A 14,527-nucleotide genomic window follows, 5' to 3' on the forward strand; every position below is an offset into this window, starting at 1 on the left:
TTGTGCTTCGGTACCATGATATCTATTTTATTACATTTGACCTAAGTAGAATTACCACTGTGAAATACTACATAATGCTAGATTAATAGTTGCATTGCATCTTAAATATTATGTACGAGGGGTATGTAGCCTTGTATTACATGTTCTAATGCTTCAGTTACCGTCCAATCCTAAGCGAGGGCTGGGGACGTCACAAATATCATTAATACCATTGTAAATATAACACTATAATTTGAGAGAGTGAGTGTGTGAAAGATAGAGGGGCTGAAAAAAGAGGGAGATAGATTAGGAAGAAAAGTACTTTTATCTCGAAGCTTCTTCTCTGGTGACTTCTTGATCCTCATTAGAGCTGCATCGACGACAAATTTTATGATGACAATAGATCCACTTCTTTAGAGACTGAGGAAGTGAGAGCTAAATGGGAGGGCAGAGGAACCGAATATGATTTTAAATCAAATTTGATTTCATTTCTTCTTATTAAAATTATAATAATATGACATGACAGGCACTAGTCACCACATCATCAATTGAATGGGCTAAGGCCCATGTGGTGAAAGTGCAATAAAACCTTTTTTTTTTTTTTTGCTTATTAGTATTTTAATTAAAAAAATGCTATTCCCCTTCAATATTACAATTTATTCTTACCGATGGATGTTGATATGCCACTTGTTAAGTGATTTAAGAAAGAAAACAAAACTCCCCATGTAGGAAGCTGTTCTAGAGCTCTGTAGGAAGCAAAGAGCAAAACAACCATGCCCTCTGAAGGAAGCCCTCGTCCCCATAGAGAGCTACAATTTTCCTTTTCCAAATTGACCTCGAGCGAAACCCTAGAGTCTTTTGATCCATTTTATTATTTCCACCAACCTTTTCTTTGTTTCAATTTTCTTTAGAATTGCAGAGCTTGGTGTGTGACCAATTTAGTATCAAAGTATTTCAGTCTTGTGGAAGCCATAGTAGAAGCCATAAGAAAGAATGCAAAAATGGGTATCAAAGTATTTCGGTCAATCCCCATGGCAATCCTCTTTTATCAGTTCTATCTCCAATGTTTAAAACCAGAAAAATATGAACCTAAATCTCAAAACTGCTAGCACTCATGTTTGATGGCTTTTTGATGGAATGTTCTACTTTGAACATGAGAAGATATGATCAAGGTGGTGAAGTATTCTGGATTCTGAAAATATTTTAATATGAATGGGATGTCGGAGGAACCGAATATGATTTTAAATCCAATTTGATTTCATTTCTTCTTATTAAAATTATAATAATATGACATGACAAGCACTAGTCGCCACGTCATCAATTGAATGGGCTAAGGCCCACATGGCGAAAGTGCAATAAAACCTTTTAATTTTTTTGCTTGTCAGTATTTTAATTTGAAAAATGCTATTCCCCTTCAATATTACCATTGATTCTTACCGATGCACGTAGATATGCCACGTGTTAAGTGATTTAAAAAATAAAACAAAACTCCTTATATAGGAAGCTGTCCCCAAGCTTTGTAGGAAGCAAAAAGCAAAACAACCACGCCCCTTGGAGGAAGCCCTCGTCCCCATTGAGCGCTACAATTTTCCTTCTCCAAATCGACCTCCAGCGAAACCCTAGAGTCTTTCCATCAATTTTGTTATTTCCACCAACCATTTCTTTGTTTCAATTTTCTTTATAATTAGAGAGCACCAATTTGGTATGAGTGTATTTTGGTCTTGTGGAAGCCATGGTAGAAGCCATGAGAGCATTCTCATTGGAATAGTTAAAGCTAAACTCTTGTTTTAGCTAATATGAGATGAATTTGGTTTTGGTTATTTCATTCACATCAAATTCTCATGTTGGATTATCTATTTATTCTTTATATAATAATAAAATAATATTAATTTAATATATTTTTTATATATTTATTTTTATCATATTTTACCGTTCTACTGATTATATGTTAATTAGTAATCATATTCTAATTAAATTATTGGTTAATACTAATAACTACAAATGTTTAATTAAACTCATCTAAAATTTGATATAAATGTCAAAGAATAAATTTAGTATAAATTCAATATATTGCTAATAACACTTGTTGATATTAATTGCTACAATAAAAATCAAAGAAATCGGGCAGTTTTCTGATAAAATGTCGAGGGAAGAGAGTGTTACCAAAAAATAATAAACTAAACATTTGCTCATTGAACAATTTATATCAAATTTGACTTTACTCTTAAAAATATTGTAGCTAAAACTCCGTCAGTATGATTTTGTCTAATCTATTGTAGCCAAATTTTGATCTGTAATAGCTAAATGGGAATTTTTTTTTTTAAATATTTTCTTATTCCATTGAGAGTGCTCTAAAGAAGTCTGCAAAAATCGGTATCAAAGTATTTCGGTTAATCCTCTTCTATCAATTCTATCACCAATGTTTAAAACGTAAAAATTTTTCCCTAAATCTCAAAACTGCTGGTAATTGTGTCTGACGGCTTTTGATGAAATGTTTCACTTTGGACATGAGTGAATACGATCAAGGTTTTCCAATACCATTTGATTAATTTTTTCCAAACATCAAAATAAAACAAAAACATGAGGAAATGATAAAAACACGAATGTAAGAGCTCTCTTGAGACGGCGATAGCTTGGACGGAAAAGATTATTCTTCGTTTCGCTCCAAGTCGATTTGGTAAAGGAAAATGGTTGTGCAGACACTGCATAGATGCCGTTTTCCACGCTTACCTCCTGTTTTCCAATTTTCATTCGATCGATTGACAAACATTGCAGTGTTTTCTTTTGTTTTTAATTTTTTCTTAAACTATAATAATATTGAGCACACAGAAAAGCATCAAATGGGTGCCCTGTATACTATGTTGCCACATGGATCTTCTACAAAGACAATGCTACGACAACTCACATGATGGATTGTTCTCTCTCTCTCATCTTTATGACAACACATGGTGAGGTCTGCCATATTTTCTTGTCCTTAAGAAAAGCTTCACCGTTTACTACCTCTGTAACTGTTATATTTCTATGTGCGCACGCCATAACTTGATTTTTAATATCTAATAAATACAAATAATGCTATATATAGTCTTTTAAAAGAAAATATGAGTTATTATTAAAAAAATTATTATTTTTATCTAATATAAAATTTATCTATTTTAAAAAAATATATATATGAGAATTATATTTTAAAAAGATGTTTAAAGAATAAGATAAGATAAATATTTTATAAATAATAATAACATAATTTATTAATAGCAGTAAGATGATTTGTGAATATCACCTTCCTGCTAGAAGAAAAACTCGCCCCAAGATGATAGGCCGTGATGAAAATGGTTCATTGGGAAGGAATTACCTTACCCAGGCGTGTCCGCTAAAAGAAAGTCGTATCCTGAAACACCCAATATAAGATGAGGCTTTTTACTGTATAATTTTCCCCTATCAGAATAAGGCAAGGAGGTCCGTGTCCACGACTCATGACCTAGTCTTCAACAAGCGAGGTGATTGTAGCAACTCCTCTCAGTAATAAAAGAGCATTTAAGGCTGTCAATTTCTAGATAACCATCATATATATAGGACATAATAACCTCAATTTCATGCAATCGTTTAGAAGTTTATAAATATCACCACCTATAATCCGTACCGGTAAGTCCTTGGTAAAATCTGCAAGGAGAAAGCCTGAGAGTCGAAAATTGAAAACTGTATGAACAACATCAATTTGTGTAATTCAAGGTAGTTAATAAAAATTCGAGTCATTGACCATTTTTGACAGATTTGTATAGACAGAAGAAACGATGATGTTGACGTTGAAGAACACAGTAGCGGAAGTAGGGAACTGCTTAAATGAAAGGGCAGTTTTGGGTTTTCGGTAGCCCTAAATTACTGGTTCACGTTTGCCTTAATTATCAAAAATTAATAATAATAATAATAATAATAATAATGATGATGATGAAAAAAAGAAAAAAAAAAGAACAGGAGGGTAGCTCCCAGAATTGCTCTCCTCGTTCACTTTCCGACCATTTTTTGTCTTTTCAGCAAGAGAAAATTTTCGAGGTTGCCAGAAAGTTTTGGCCGACCAAACACATAACCTAGTTTCTTGTACCTTTTCGACTAATAGAATTCCTGCAGTTACAAAGAAGCTGTTGAACACAGAGAAAGAGAGAGAGAGAGAATGCGCGCGCGCATGTATGAAGTGATCACGATCAAAGAGCCCCACCAGATGCCATAAACAGAAATGAAATACTGATACCATTGCCATTATTGTTATTGGCATGTTTAATATTGCACCGCAGAGGATGTTGTGATACAGCAAAAAAGGTTGGTCTTTTCATCTTTGAGATATAAAATTCATTGGACAACCTCTCCATGCCAACCATTGTCGTGGGTGCCCTCTAGCATCTATTCTGTCTTTGTCCTGTTTTTTCTAGTGTCTTTTTGTAACGTTCATTATCTCCGTCCTTAATATTAATGGTATACATAAACACTTTCTTAGTAATTTTTTTTTTCTTTCTTTTTCTCTCTTTTCCCATTCAACAGTAATGATTTTCTTGTTACGGGTATCGTTTTTGAGGAATCTGAGGAGTTGTTGTGGCCGTCTAAATTCTATAAGTGGCAATTGTAGTCCTTTCAAAAAACATGACGTTAAAACAAAGGAGAAGAACAAGAACAAGAACAAGAAGAAGCAGAATCACAAGTGCACCAATCTCTGTGATTACATTGATTTGATCTCCGAATCCGAAAAAATAAATTTGCTATTTCGGGCTTTGTTTACCAAAATCTTACATTTTTTCCTTTCTGCGTCTTTGGGTTGTGGGGTTTATTTGGTTTTGTGCAGGGGTCCTTTCCTTTATTTTGTTTGAGGGTTTGACGGTTTTGGTCTCCTTCTTTTTCTGTGTGTGATATTTCTCATGTCTCAACAAAGGAAATTTCAGATGGTGGGTGGTAACAATCCGAGGCAGTACAATGACACAACTTTTACCAAAATCTTCGTGGGAGGGTTGGCTTGGGAAACTCAACGGGATACCATGAGGAGATATTTTGATCAATTCGGAGAGATCCTGGAGGCTGTTGTTATCACAGATAAGAACAGTGGGAGATCCAAGGGTTACGGTTTTGTAAGCCCATTTTCTTTCCTGTCATTCCTTTTAGTTTTTCGTATGGCATTTTCTCTGTTTTATTTACTTCGTTTCTATGGTTTCTTGTTTGTTTTCTTAGGTTACATTTAAAGATCCAGAGGCAGCCTTAAGAGCATGTCAAAACCCATCTCCTGTGATTGATGGAAGGAGAGCAAATTGTAATCTCGCATCTCTTGGTGCACAGAAGATTCGTCCACCAACTCCTCTAGATGGTGTTTCCAGTTACCTCTTTTTTCTTTTTCACTTTTTTGTTATGCTAAGGCTAATAATCCTCAAGTATTCTTCTAATATAGAATCATAAGACAATGGGAAAATATCCAATGTTTGATTATAGGGTATCCAATCCTCAGAATGCTTTTGCCATTCTCATAATGTGGTTTCCTTTTATCCAGTTTATTTTCCTTCTGGTCTCTACTTCAAACAGAACACTGATTCATTTTTATGCTAAAATGAAAATATACGTGGGTTTGAATGCCATAGTGTACAAAAGGATTTAATTTTATTTTTGCAAATAATTTTTCAGGTTCAGGAAGGTTTAGACCAGTCAGTGGCTTCCATACTCCACCTGCTTATTATGGCACATATTACCATCAACCTAGGGGTCAATACACATTTCTTTGTTCAGCTTATGGGTAAGCTAGGAAGTTCTAAGATAAATGTCAGGCGAATGCCCTGTTGTCTTTTCTACATTTTCTTTCCTATCAATCTCTAATATGTGTATATATTTTGTTTTTTAAAACTCTCGGTCAATTTTCAGATACACTAGATATTCCAACAATGCAATGTATCCTGTGGTTAGTACATAATCTGAATGCATATTTGACAAATGATTTATACCAATTTCATTCAATTCCTAGTTTTGAGTTTGGTGTCATTTTCTCAGAACTATTATAGTGTTTATGGGGATCAACAATCTTCTCCTTTCTATGCCAACACTGGGACAGCAGGGCCACCCGGGATGCTCCACAATTTGTATCCGTTCTATGCACAATATGCACAAAGTGGCCGCCCTCATGGTTTTGGAGTTCCATATCCCCAACTGGTAATGTACCCGTATTTGCCTCAGCACTATGGCTCTACTGGGATACTTTCTCTTCCTTCTTCAATGGCAATGCAAACTACAACAACAGGTGTTATATTTGACCCACCTTCTAGTTTTAATTGATTGGTCACTTGGAACGCATTAACCACATCAATAACCTGAGAATATACATGCATTAACCACAACAATAACCTGAGAGTTTACATGCAAAATGCAACAGCTGCAGCCGCAACAACAGAGGTGACTACAGGTGCAGGTGTTTCTCAGGCCACCAGAGTAGCATCCGAACAAAATTCATCAACTTTGCCTTTACTGGGGAAAAACAATGCTTTCTTGAAAGACTAAAAGCATGGCCAGAAAGGTGAAAAGCATCACAAGCAAAAACACAAAGAAAGTGACTAAGAAAAGAACATATGATATTACTGATTCAAGAGGATGCCTGATCAGCTGGCATAACAAGGGAAGGAATGCAATGATACAGAGTGGAATCATCCATTTATGGAGCAAGCGTGCATAGACATGTTCAAGCTTGTTCCAATAACCATCAACTTTGCTTTGTTATTAGTTCACACTCAAGATCTTCGTCTCCGTCATCCTATTTTTTGAGAGATTAGCATTAGGTGAAGAACCATATTCATTGATGTATTGTCATAAGGCTAGAAATTAAATATTGGCTTTGGATTCTTCCTTTTAGATCAATTACTAGATAGTAACGTCTTGGATTCAATGTTGGATGCTAATTGCATCGAATGACAAACTTGTTCATATTGGCAGTGATGGGCTCCAAAGATTATTTTCTATCTTTGAACCCCCTATTGGTTGGTCAAGTTGAAAAGGAGAGCTTGGATAGCTCAGGCATCTGACTTGTAAACATCGTGTTTGTTCATTTTTCCAGGAATGGTTCGTTTTAAGAAGATAGGATTAGTTGAGAAAAGGGAGATTGTCTATTTTTTTCTTGATCTTGTGGATAATCACATATTCTGATCTGTCACCTTTTGCTTTCAGGTGACATTCTGTATTCATCATTGTGGTTCTTTTGCTTAGCCACATCTTCTAGTCACCATAGAATGTGTTCAAAGTCCAATAAGATCTCACGATGCATGAGGTTAATGGGCGTGGCACTAGTTTATGTTTACAAGTTGCGCATGCAGATCAGTAAGCATGGGGAAACTCACGTCTTGGTGCCCCCTGGCCAAGTCCAATGAGTCTCTCTCTCCTTTCGTGAGGAGAGTTGTGGTTATCCTCTTGGCACACTTTTCCTACCTCTGCTTGTGGTTACCTCTCCCATACACTTCTCAGCAACTATTTTTCAGGGATTTAAGGAATCGGCACCTCCCTGGTCTATTCTGATGGCGTCGACCTTCCTTTTCCTAGGTGAACAGCGAAAATAGCTTATCCCATATGTTTCATGGCCTATTCTGGTAATGATTCAAGACGGCTTACAGGTTGGCGTATGTCCCACTTGGCCTCCCTGGGCGGTGTCTCATTAGTCTTGGTCTAGGTTGAACAAGCCTTTCTCTTGGTCTTGGTTGGCCAAGCCCACCATGGCCGTAGTATTGGTTTTAACAATCCGATGGGCCCCCTTTAGACCACGGATTCTTGGGCCCTTGGGCCAGGCATTTTTCACCCTGTCCATTACCCCTTTAATTCTCATCGAACCAGTTCGATGAGAATTTAATTTTTCCTCTTATTTTCTCATCTCCTTCTTTCTTTTATGCTTTTACCCTCCTTAACCTATCGACTAGACTCCTCAGACCTATCTTGATGTGTCGTTCGGTTTCTCACATTGCATCGTGTTGCACATTTCATAGGATTTGAACCATTTTATATCCCTCATCTAACGCATCAGAGCAGAAAACCAACCGTCACTTCCCCTCTATATAAACATGAGTTTGTCCTCTTCTTCCCCTTTTACCACATTCGCGTTTCTCTTGTGCCCTAAACTTCTCATCCTCCTTGCTCAACTTTTTTCTTTTTCTTTCACTTCACCTGACTTTACTTTTAGTGGCTTCTAAAAAGGTTGTTCAACCCAAGATTCCCTGGGAGTTAGACCGGCCTAAGGTTCACACCGTGAAGCAATTTTTCATCGGTTACAATTGGAATTCAAAAGCTACTCCTAATTTCTTGTAGTCATTGGCTTAAACTTATCATGTCTCGAAAAATGTGGTTTTTGAGGTTCCTAGACCGTGTAATGGGGCAATCGATGATGAGGGTTACGCCTCAAAGGTTGCACTCTTCCTTAGCATGTTCTCTTGGGGGTTGAGGTTACCCTTCTCTCGCCTTGTTCATGACCTTCTAGACCCTCTCGGATTGGCTCCCTCTCAACTCCATTCAAATGCTTGGAGGATCTTGATGTGTTGTTGCATTCTATAGTGGCGTGCTTTGTTGAAATCAGACTCGGAACACACTAACCTCACTGGCTGCAATTTTTTTTTTTTTACCCACAACCTCATAAAACGAAAGGGGAATCTTTGCAGTTCCAAGGTGATGCACACCTTGTCTCACTAGAACAACGCTACAGCAAAGTCAAAGACTAGACCACAAAATGTTTCTTTGTGTCTAGCCAATTGTGGGAATTTTGGGTCGAGCAAGTAAATCGCAGTGATTTCCCCATCAGAGCCATATGAGGAGTTCTTGATGATAAGGCAGTCCGACCGATGGTCTCTCCCGAGGAGTTATGCCGTATCGCCCTAGTTAAAGAGTGGGTGAAGAATCACCCAAACAACATCCTTTCAAAGGCTTTTCTCAAGGAAGAGAATATAACAGAGCATCTGCCTCCCCTTGGTCACACCATTTGCGATGATCGTGTCATCCCTATGCGACCGCAAGTTGCCCTAACTCGAAAGCGTTCACCTAGCCCTCCTCCTATAGGCAAGGGGAAGAAACCCCACAAGAAGGCTGCTAGGGCCGATAGTAGCCCGGTGTCCCCTCCTTGGTTTCCTTTAGGACAGTCCTCAAAGATGATTAAGGTACATCGATCACCACCAATTGTGTCTACCCCACTACCAACTCCCTCTATCTGTCCCTCAAATACACTACTAAGGCAAAAGGGTGAGAGTCCTATCATTCCTAAAGCATCAACTGCTCCTCTATCTGTGGTTCCTTTGGTTATAGAGTCCATCATGGTCAAGGTTTATGTGGTGCCAACACCGCCGATGGGCTCGCGCAGGTTATCCTGGGAGGCCAACATGCTCTCCATGCACTTATATGGGGCCTCCTGGAATAGGCTCCTCGTTGATCCACCTTTGTAGAGCCTTCTTGTCAAGACCCCAACAAAAATCGTCTTAGGACAAGGTCCTAGACATGCATAGACATCCGAGATTGGGCCACATATGGGGTCAAACCTAGTTTTGGAGAACTTCTCTAGGGGTCTAGTGCAGACCCTAGGAAGATTGCAGGAGTGGCATAGGTCAATTGGAAGATGGCTCACATCTTTCCATTTGACTAGACCATAGCTCAGCCCATTGACACTGCTATTGGCAATCCCTAAAGACTCATTGACACTGTTGTTGACATGCCCTAGTAGCCCCATGCACCACCAGCATGTCCAGCTCCATCAGCATGCCCAGCTGCCCATCAGCACGCCCTTGACAGCTCCATGGACATGCCATGGCCCCCACCATGGCACGCACTTGACAGCATCGTTAGCATGCCATGGCACACTTCAACCGCACAGACATGTCGTAGGCATGCCATGGCTCCAGCCATGCACGCCCAGGACATCCCAGCTAGCATGTCATGGCAAGCCTATGTCAGCTCGTGCCTTGCAGGTAAGGTTAGTGGCATGCCATCCAGCGCACGGCTCCAGCCCATGCCTTGCAGCCCCAGCGCCCAGACCGTCAGCTTGGGCCAAGCATGCCCATCGCCCAAGCCACCAGCCCGAGCTATGCAGGACGACCGCCCAAGCCACTTGATTGGGCACCACAACAGTAGCGTGGCACCACCATGTATTCACCATCAGGTCTAGGCATGGCACCATGCCATGACCACTATCAGCAGGCCACGCACAATGCCATGCCATGCCCACCACCAGATCAACGCATGGCACCATGCCATGCAATGCAGCTAGCCATCAGACCAGACAAGGACTAGCCCAGGCCGTGGGCCATGCACCATCCTAGCCCACCATGGGCGTTACATGCCATAGCCATAGGGCCATTTATCCCTGATGTTATTTACTATATTTATTTATTTAATTAATTTATTTTGCTAGGGACCTTTGGGGGTTTTCAATTCGTAAGCTCTATAAATATGACCCTTAGTAATTTCATTTTCATCTTTTGGCTTTTTTATCATTAGACATTTTCCTTTGTGGAACGGTTTGGTGTGTTCTTGTGAACACTTTCAGTACTTTTGTACTTGGACTCTTTTGGGTACAATTCGTAAATTCCAATGAGAGGATTAATACCTTGCAATTTGTGAATAGGTGAATCTCTTTATCTATCTATCTTTGTTCTTCCATATATCTTTGTTCATGTTTTTTGCTCTTTATTCTTATGTTTCCTTGCCTATCAAACATATCACAGGCCTTATTATTCTTATTCTTAATTTCTCAAAATATCTAAAAATACCAAAAATAAAGTCTTCATCTCCCCTTGTTGAGTTGTTATCCGTTGTGCTCATATTGTTCATGTGTGTTCTTCATATCCTTCCATCGTGTTCATCATTTTTCTTGCATTAATCCATTCCCCAAGCACCACATGTCTACCACCTTGTTTTCCATAGTTTCCATATTCGACCACCACATTGCCCACTCACTTGTCATGTTCAGCCAACACTTCCCAAAGCACCCTTCTTCCTTCCTCCATTAAGCCCTAGCCGAAATTCCTAAGCCTTCAAAATCAATTCCTACACTTTAGGAAACCCTAGCCGTTCTCCATAATCAATTCCTACATCTTAGGAAATCCTAAATCCTTCCTTCCATATCCACATTTCGTCATTTTAGGAATCCTAGTCTTACTTATCATATCAAATCCCTTCATTCTAGGAACTACCCTAGAATCACTCAAAGTTTAAACCCCTCACTCCATTCTTGCCTTAGTCGAAATACCCTAATCCCTAAATCATCTCCTATCTTTTAGAAATTCATCTTTCATCTTCCAATCCATCCAAATTCGAAATACATCCATTGCCTTAGTCAAACTCTAAGTCCTAAACAACTCACATCGATCTTATCATTTAGGATCAAACCCTAGCCACATTACCCATCATACAAACCCTATCTTCCATCTTCAAATCCCTACACTATAGGAACAACACTAGACTCATTCAAACATTATCCAATTTCATCCTCTTACCATATCAAAATCCTACATTTTTCATCTTACCTTAGCCAATCCCTAAAGTCAAGGAGCAACCCTAGACTCTTTCAAACACCTTCCAAACCCAAGCAACCCATCCTAGACTCCAACCCTAATACATCACTTCCCAATTTCGTAATCCCATTTAGCCACCACCCAAAACCCTAGCTACACTTCGCCATACCAACCCTAAGTAACATCCAAGTAGTGCCAACATCAAAGGCAACGTTCAAGCCGTTCCACATTGCATTAAACACACCAAATCATCACTTAGATTACCCTACTACATCATCATCATCACCACTTCCATCACTCCAACGCTAAACCTCATCAACCTAGGGACCCTCCATTGCCACGTAAGTCCAAGACCAAGCAAGTTGGATAGGCACTGATTGAGCTGAAATATTGCATATTTTATACATCTAAAACAAATATATTTTAAATCTTTCATTACATTATTATTGGTTTTAGATGAAAAAAATGATTAAGATGCATAAATTCGAATTGTGATTTAAATTAGTTAATAGCATGATTTATGCTTAATTTTATAACTTTAGGCTTAATTGGACAATATTTTTTTTACATGCATAACACATCTTTGATATTTTATTCTTCATTTTTCTTTTTTCTGATTTCTATTTTTGTTTTTTGTTTATATAAATAGATGAAGATAAAAAGTAAAACGAAAGGACATGCATTTTTACTTGAAGCAAAATGCACAGCATGATTGCTTTTCATTTGAATGGAAGAGATGCAAAAGACACAGAGCAATTCTTGCTTTTGGACGGGGGACCCACCATGATATTATCCTTATTTTCATTTTGAATGCAAAAGAAATGGAGTAGATTATTTTCATTTCACTTGGAGCAACTTTCACGCAGGACCCATAAGAGTCTTTGGGTTTTCAGAATATACAAATGTAGACGGGACTTTTGACCTGGGACGGCACACTTTTATTTTTTTTTGCGCCGCACACTTATATTTTTTTAGGGGTATTCAATTCAAGCAGCACACATTCTTTTCATTCAGCAAGTTAATTCATGCATTTCAAGCCACACATTATTTTCGATCAGCAAGTTAACTCATTCATTCAGCGCCGTAGCAATTTTATTTCTTTGGGCATTAATTGATTCAGGCGGCACACATATTTCTCTTGGACAGATTTTCATTTTCAAGCACATGGGGACAGAGGTGTTTGGGTCTATACTGTAGCGCCGTTGAAGAGCTCCTTGAGGGGTCCAATTGCTACTATAGTCCAGCCTACTCCACTGCCTTCAATCTCCATCACCATCCATCTGGCTTGCTCTTTTCATTCTCTACTTTTCATTTTATTTTAATTTGAAGTTTATCGTGTATTTTTTATATTTTTGGCTTAAAAGATTAGGCATTTTATTTGTTGTTTATTTTATTTTATGTCAGTTATTTTTTTCTTCTTTCTTTAAGCTTCCATTAAATATATATTACAATTACATTTTAGATTGATTAAAGGTTAATTAGAACTTAAATAAAATCAATTTTATGATTTAATTTTTAGATTAATTAAAATTGTTTAGCGTAGTTGAGGTATTTAATTGTTAATTTTTTACATTCCATTTCGACACTCAAAAAAATCCAAAAATATGAATATAGTCTATGACTAGTGTCCTTTTTATTTTTATTGGACTCTTCCACTCATTGTATATATCACAACTTTTGTTTGTGAAACTTGTCACCATTTTATACGAGTTTGGATTTAAACAAATTTTTCCTAGGAGACGATCTAGCAATTTTATTCCTAATTATTACACGACATCCTCCTACACTTTGGATAGCTTTTGTGCTATTCATTTTTGAGTTAGTCAAGTTTTTGGCACCGTTGCTTAGGATAGTTGTCTAATTTAAATTTAAACTCGTTATTTTTTTTTTTCACTATTTTATCTCTGATTACACATTTCATTTGTCATCTACCACTCAGTCACTTAAACCTTATATATGCTATTTAGACTGATGTTTCATGTCATAGGTGAGAGACAGTTCAAATAGGTTGCTTAGAGTTACATCGAGATTTGAGAGTAGTATAAACAGCTTAGAGATAGATAGCTCTTCTGTCTCTTCTATGAGTGAGGATATTGAAATTAAATAAACCATGGCTGCATCTGCACCACGTACTCTTAAGGATTATTTGCAACTCACTCGCACCACTACACCTCATGCATTGTTTTACCTGATGATGCACCTAATTTTTCTATTAAGTATGGTATGATATCAGTGATACCTCAGTTCTACGGGATGGATTCTGAGTATGACGCCCCCAAATCCCCACACACGGACACGGGGAAGTGGAGACGTCCGGATGGTGACATCACGGGTCACCACCCTAACGACGTGTGCCAAGTGTGTGTATAAGTAACAAATGTGCACGAAAAAATACGTAGCAGATAGCAAAGTCATAAAATAAGTACCAGAATTTTTCTTAGTTTAATACAAGCTGTTCAAAACATACATAATAAAATATTACAAAACACAAATATTGTTTTAAAACCAACTACAAAGCATAGACTTTAACTCAGCATTCCGGCGGAGCTGAATCCTCGAGCTCAGCCTCCTTCTCTTCCTCAAACTTTGCACCAAAATCTACAGTACAAAAAATGGTGCCCCAAGTAAGTAAAATCCAAACACCACTAGATAAAAACATATAAAACTCAAACAATATGCATGAAAGAAAAGCCAATGCACATGCCCTGTAAAACCATATTTTCCACGTACGCCAAAAACCCATTTGGCCCAAAAACATATCGCTTAAAACCAAGCCTCGCCATTATCCCAGATAATGGCCCAAACCACAATTTTCTCAGAAAATGAATCAAAAGCCTCAAAACCAAACCTCGTCGTTTTTCCAAAAAATGGCCCGCATCCGAAAACCATAAAAGCGATCCAATTATGCATGCATCATGATCTCCCCTAGGGATCATCTGCACACCCTGGCTCTGTGCCACACCGCAGGTAACGACTACGCGTGTGACACCTAAACGAGCGATGCCCAGACTCACGCCCAGTGCGTCCCTGGCCAAGCCATCCTCTAGTCCCCGCCACTTTAG

The 14,527-nt window shown here is 38.2% G+C and overlaps 1 protein-coding gene across 5 annotated transcripts; it reads left to right on the top strand.

The window, feature by feature from the left end:
- Window positions 1-3,940: 3,940 nt before the first annotated feature.
- LOC122300080 (RNA-binding protein 24-B-like) lies at window positions 3,941-7,168 on the top strand. 5 transcript variants are annotated; one of them, XM_043110471.1, is made up of 7 exons: window positions 3,941-4,290; window positions 4,895-5,087; window positions 5,188-5,329; window positions 5,632-5,740; window positions 5,866-5,902; window positions 5,992-6,238; window positions 6,371-7,168. In XM_043110471.1, the coding sequence occupies exons 2-7, from the start codon at window positions 4,905-4,907 to the stop codon at window positions 6,493-6,495; spliced, it is 843 nt and encodes a 280-aa protein (XP_042966405.1). In that variant the 5' UTR covers window positions 3,941-4,290; window positions 4,895-4,904; the 3' UTR covers window positions 6,496-7,168. The 5 variants fall into 5 exon arrangements, with proteins under 5 accessions (XP_042966405.1, XP_042966402.1, XP_042966404.1 ...); XM_043110468.1 differs by having other exon boundaries at window positions 3,942-4,290; window positions 4,510-5,087; XM_043110470.1 differs by having other exon boundaries at window positions 3,942-4,290; window positions 4,905-5,087.
- Window positions 7,169-14,527: the final 7,359 nt, after the last annotated feature.

Source organism: Carya illinoinensis, chromosome 2 (genome assembly GCF_018687715.1).
Source record: "Carya illinoinensis cultivar Pawnee chromosome 2, C.illinoinensisPawnee_v1, whole genome shotgun sequence".
NCBI classification, from domain to species: Eukaryota; Viridiplantae; Streptophyta; class Magnoliopsida; order Fagales; family Juglandaceae; genus Carya; species Carya illinoinensis.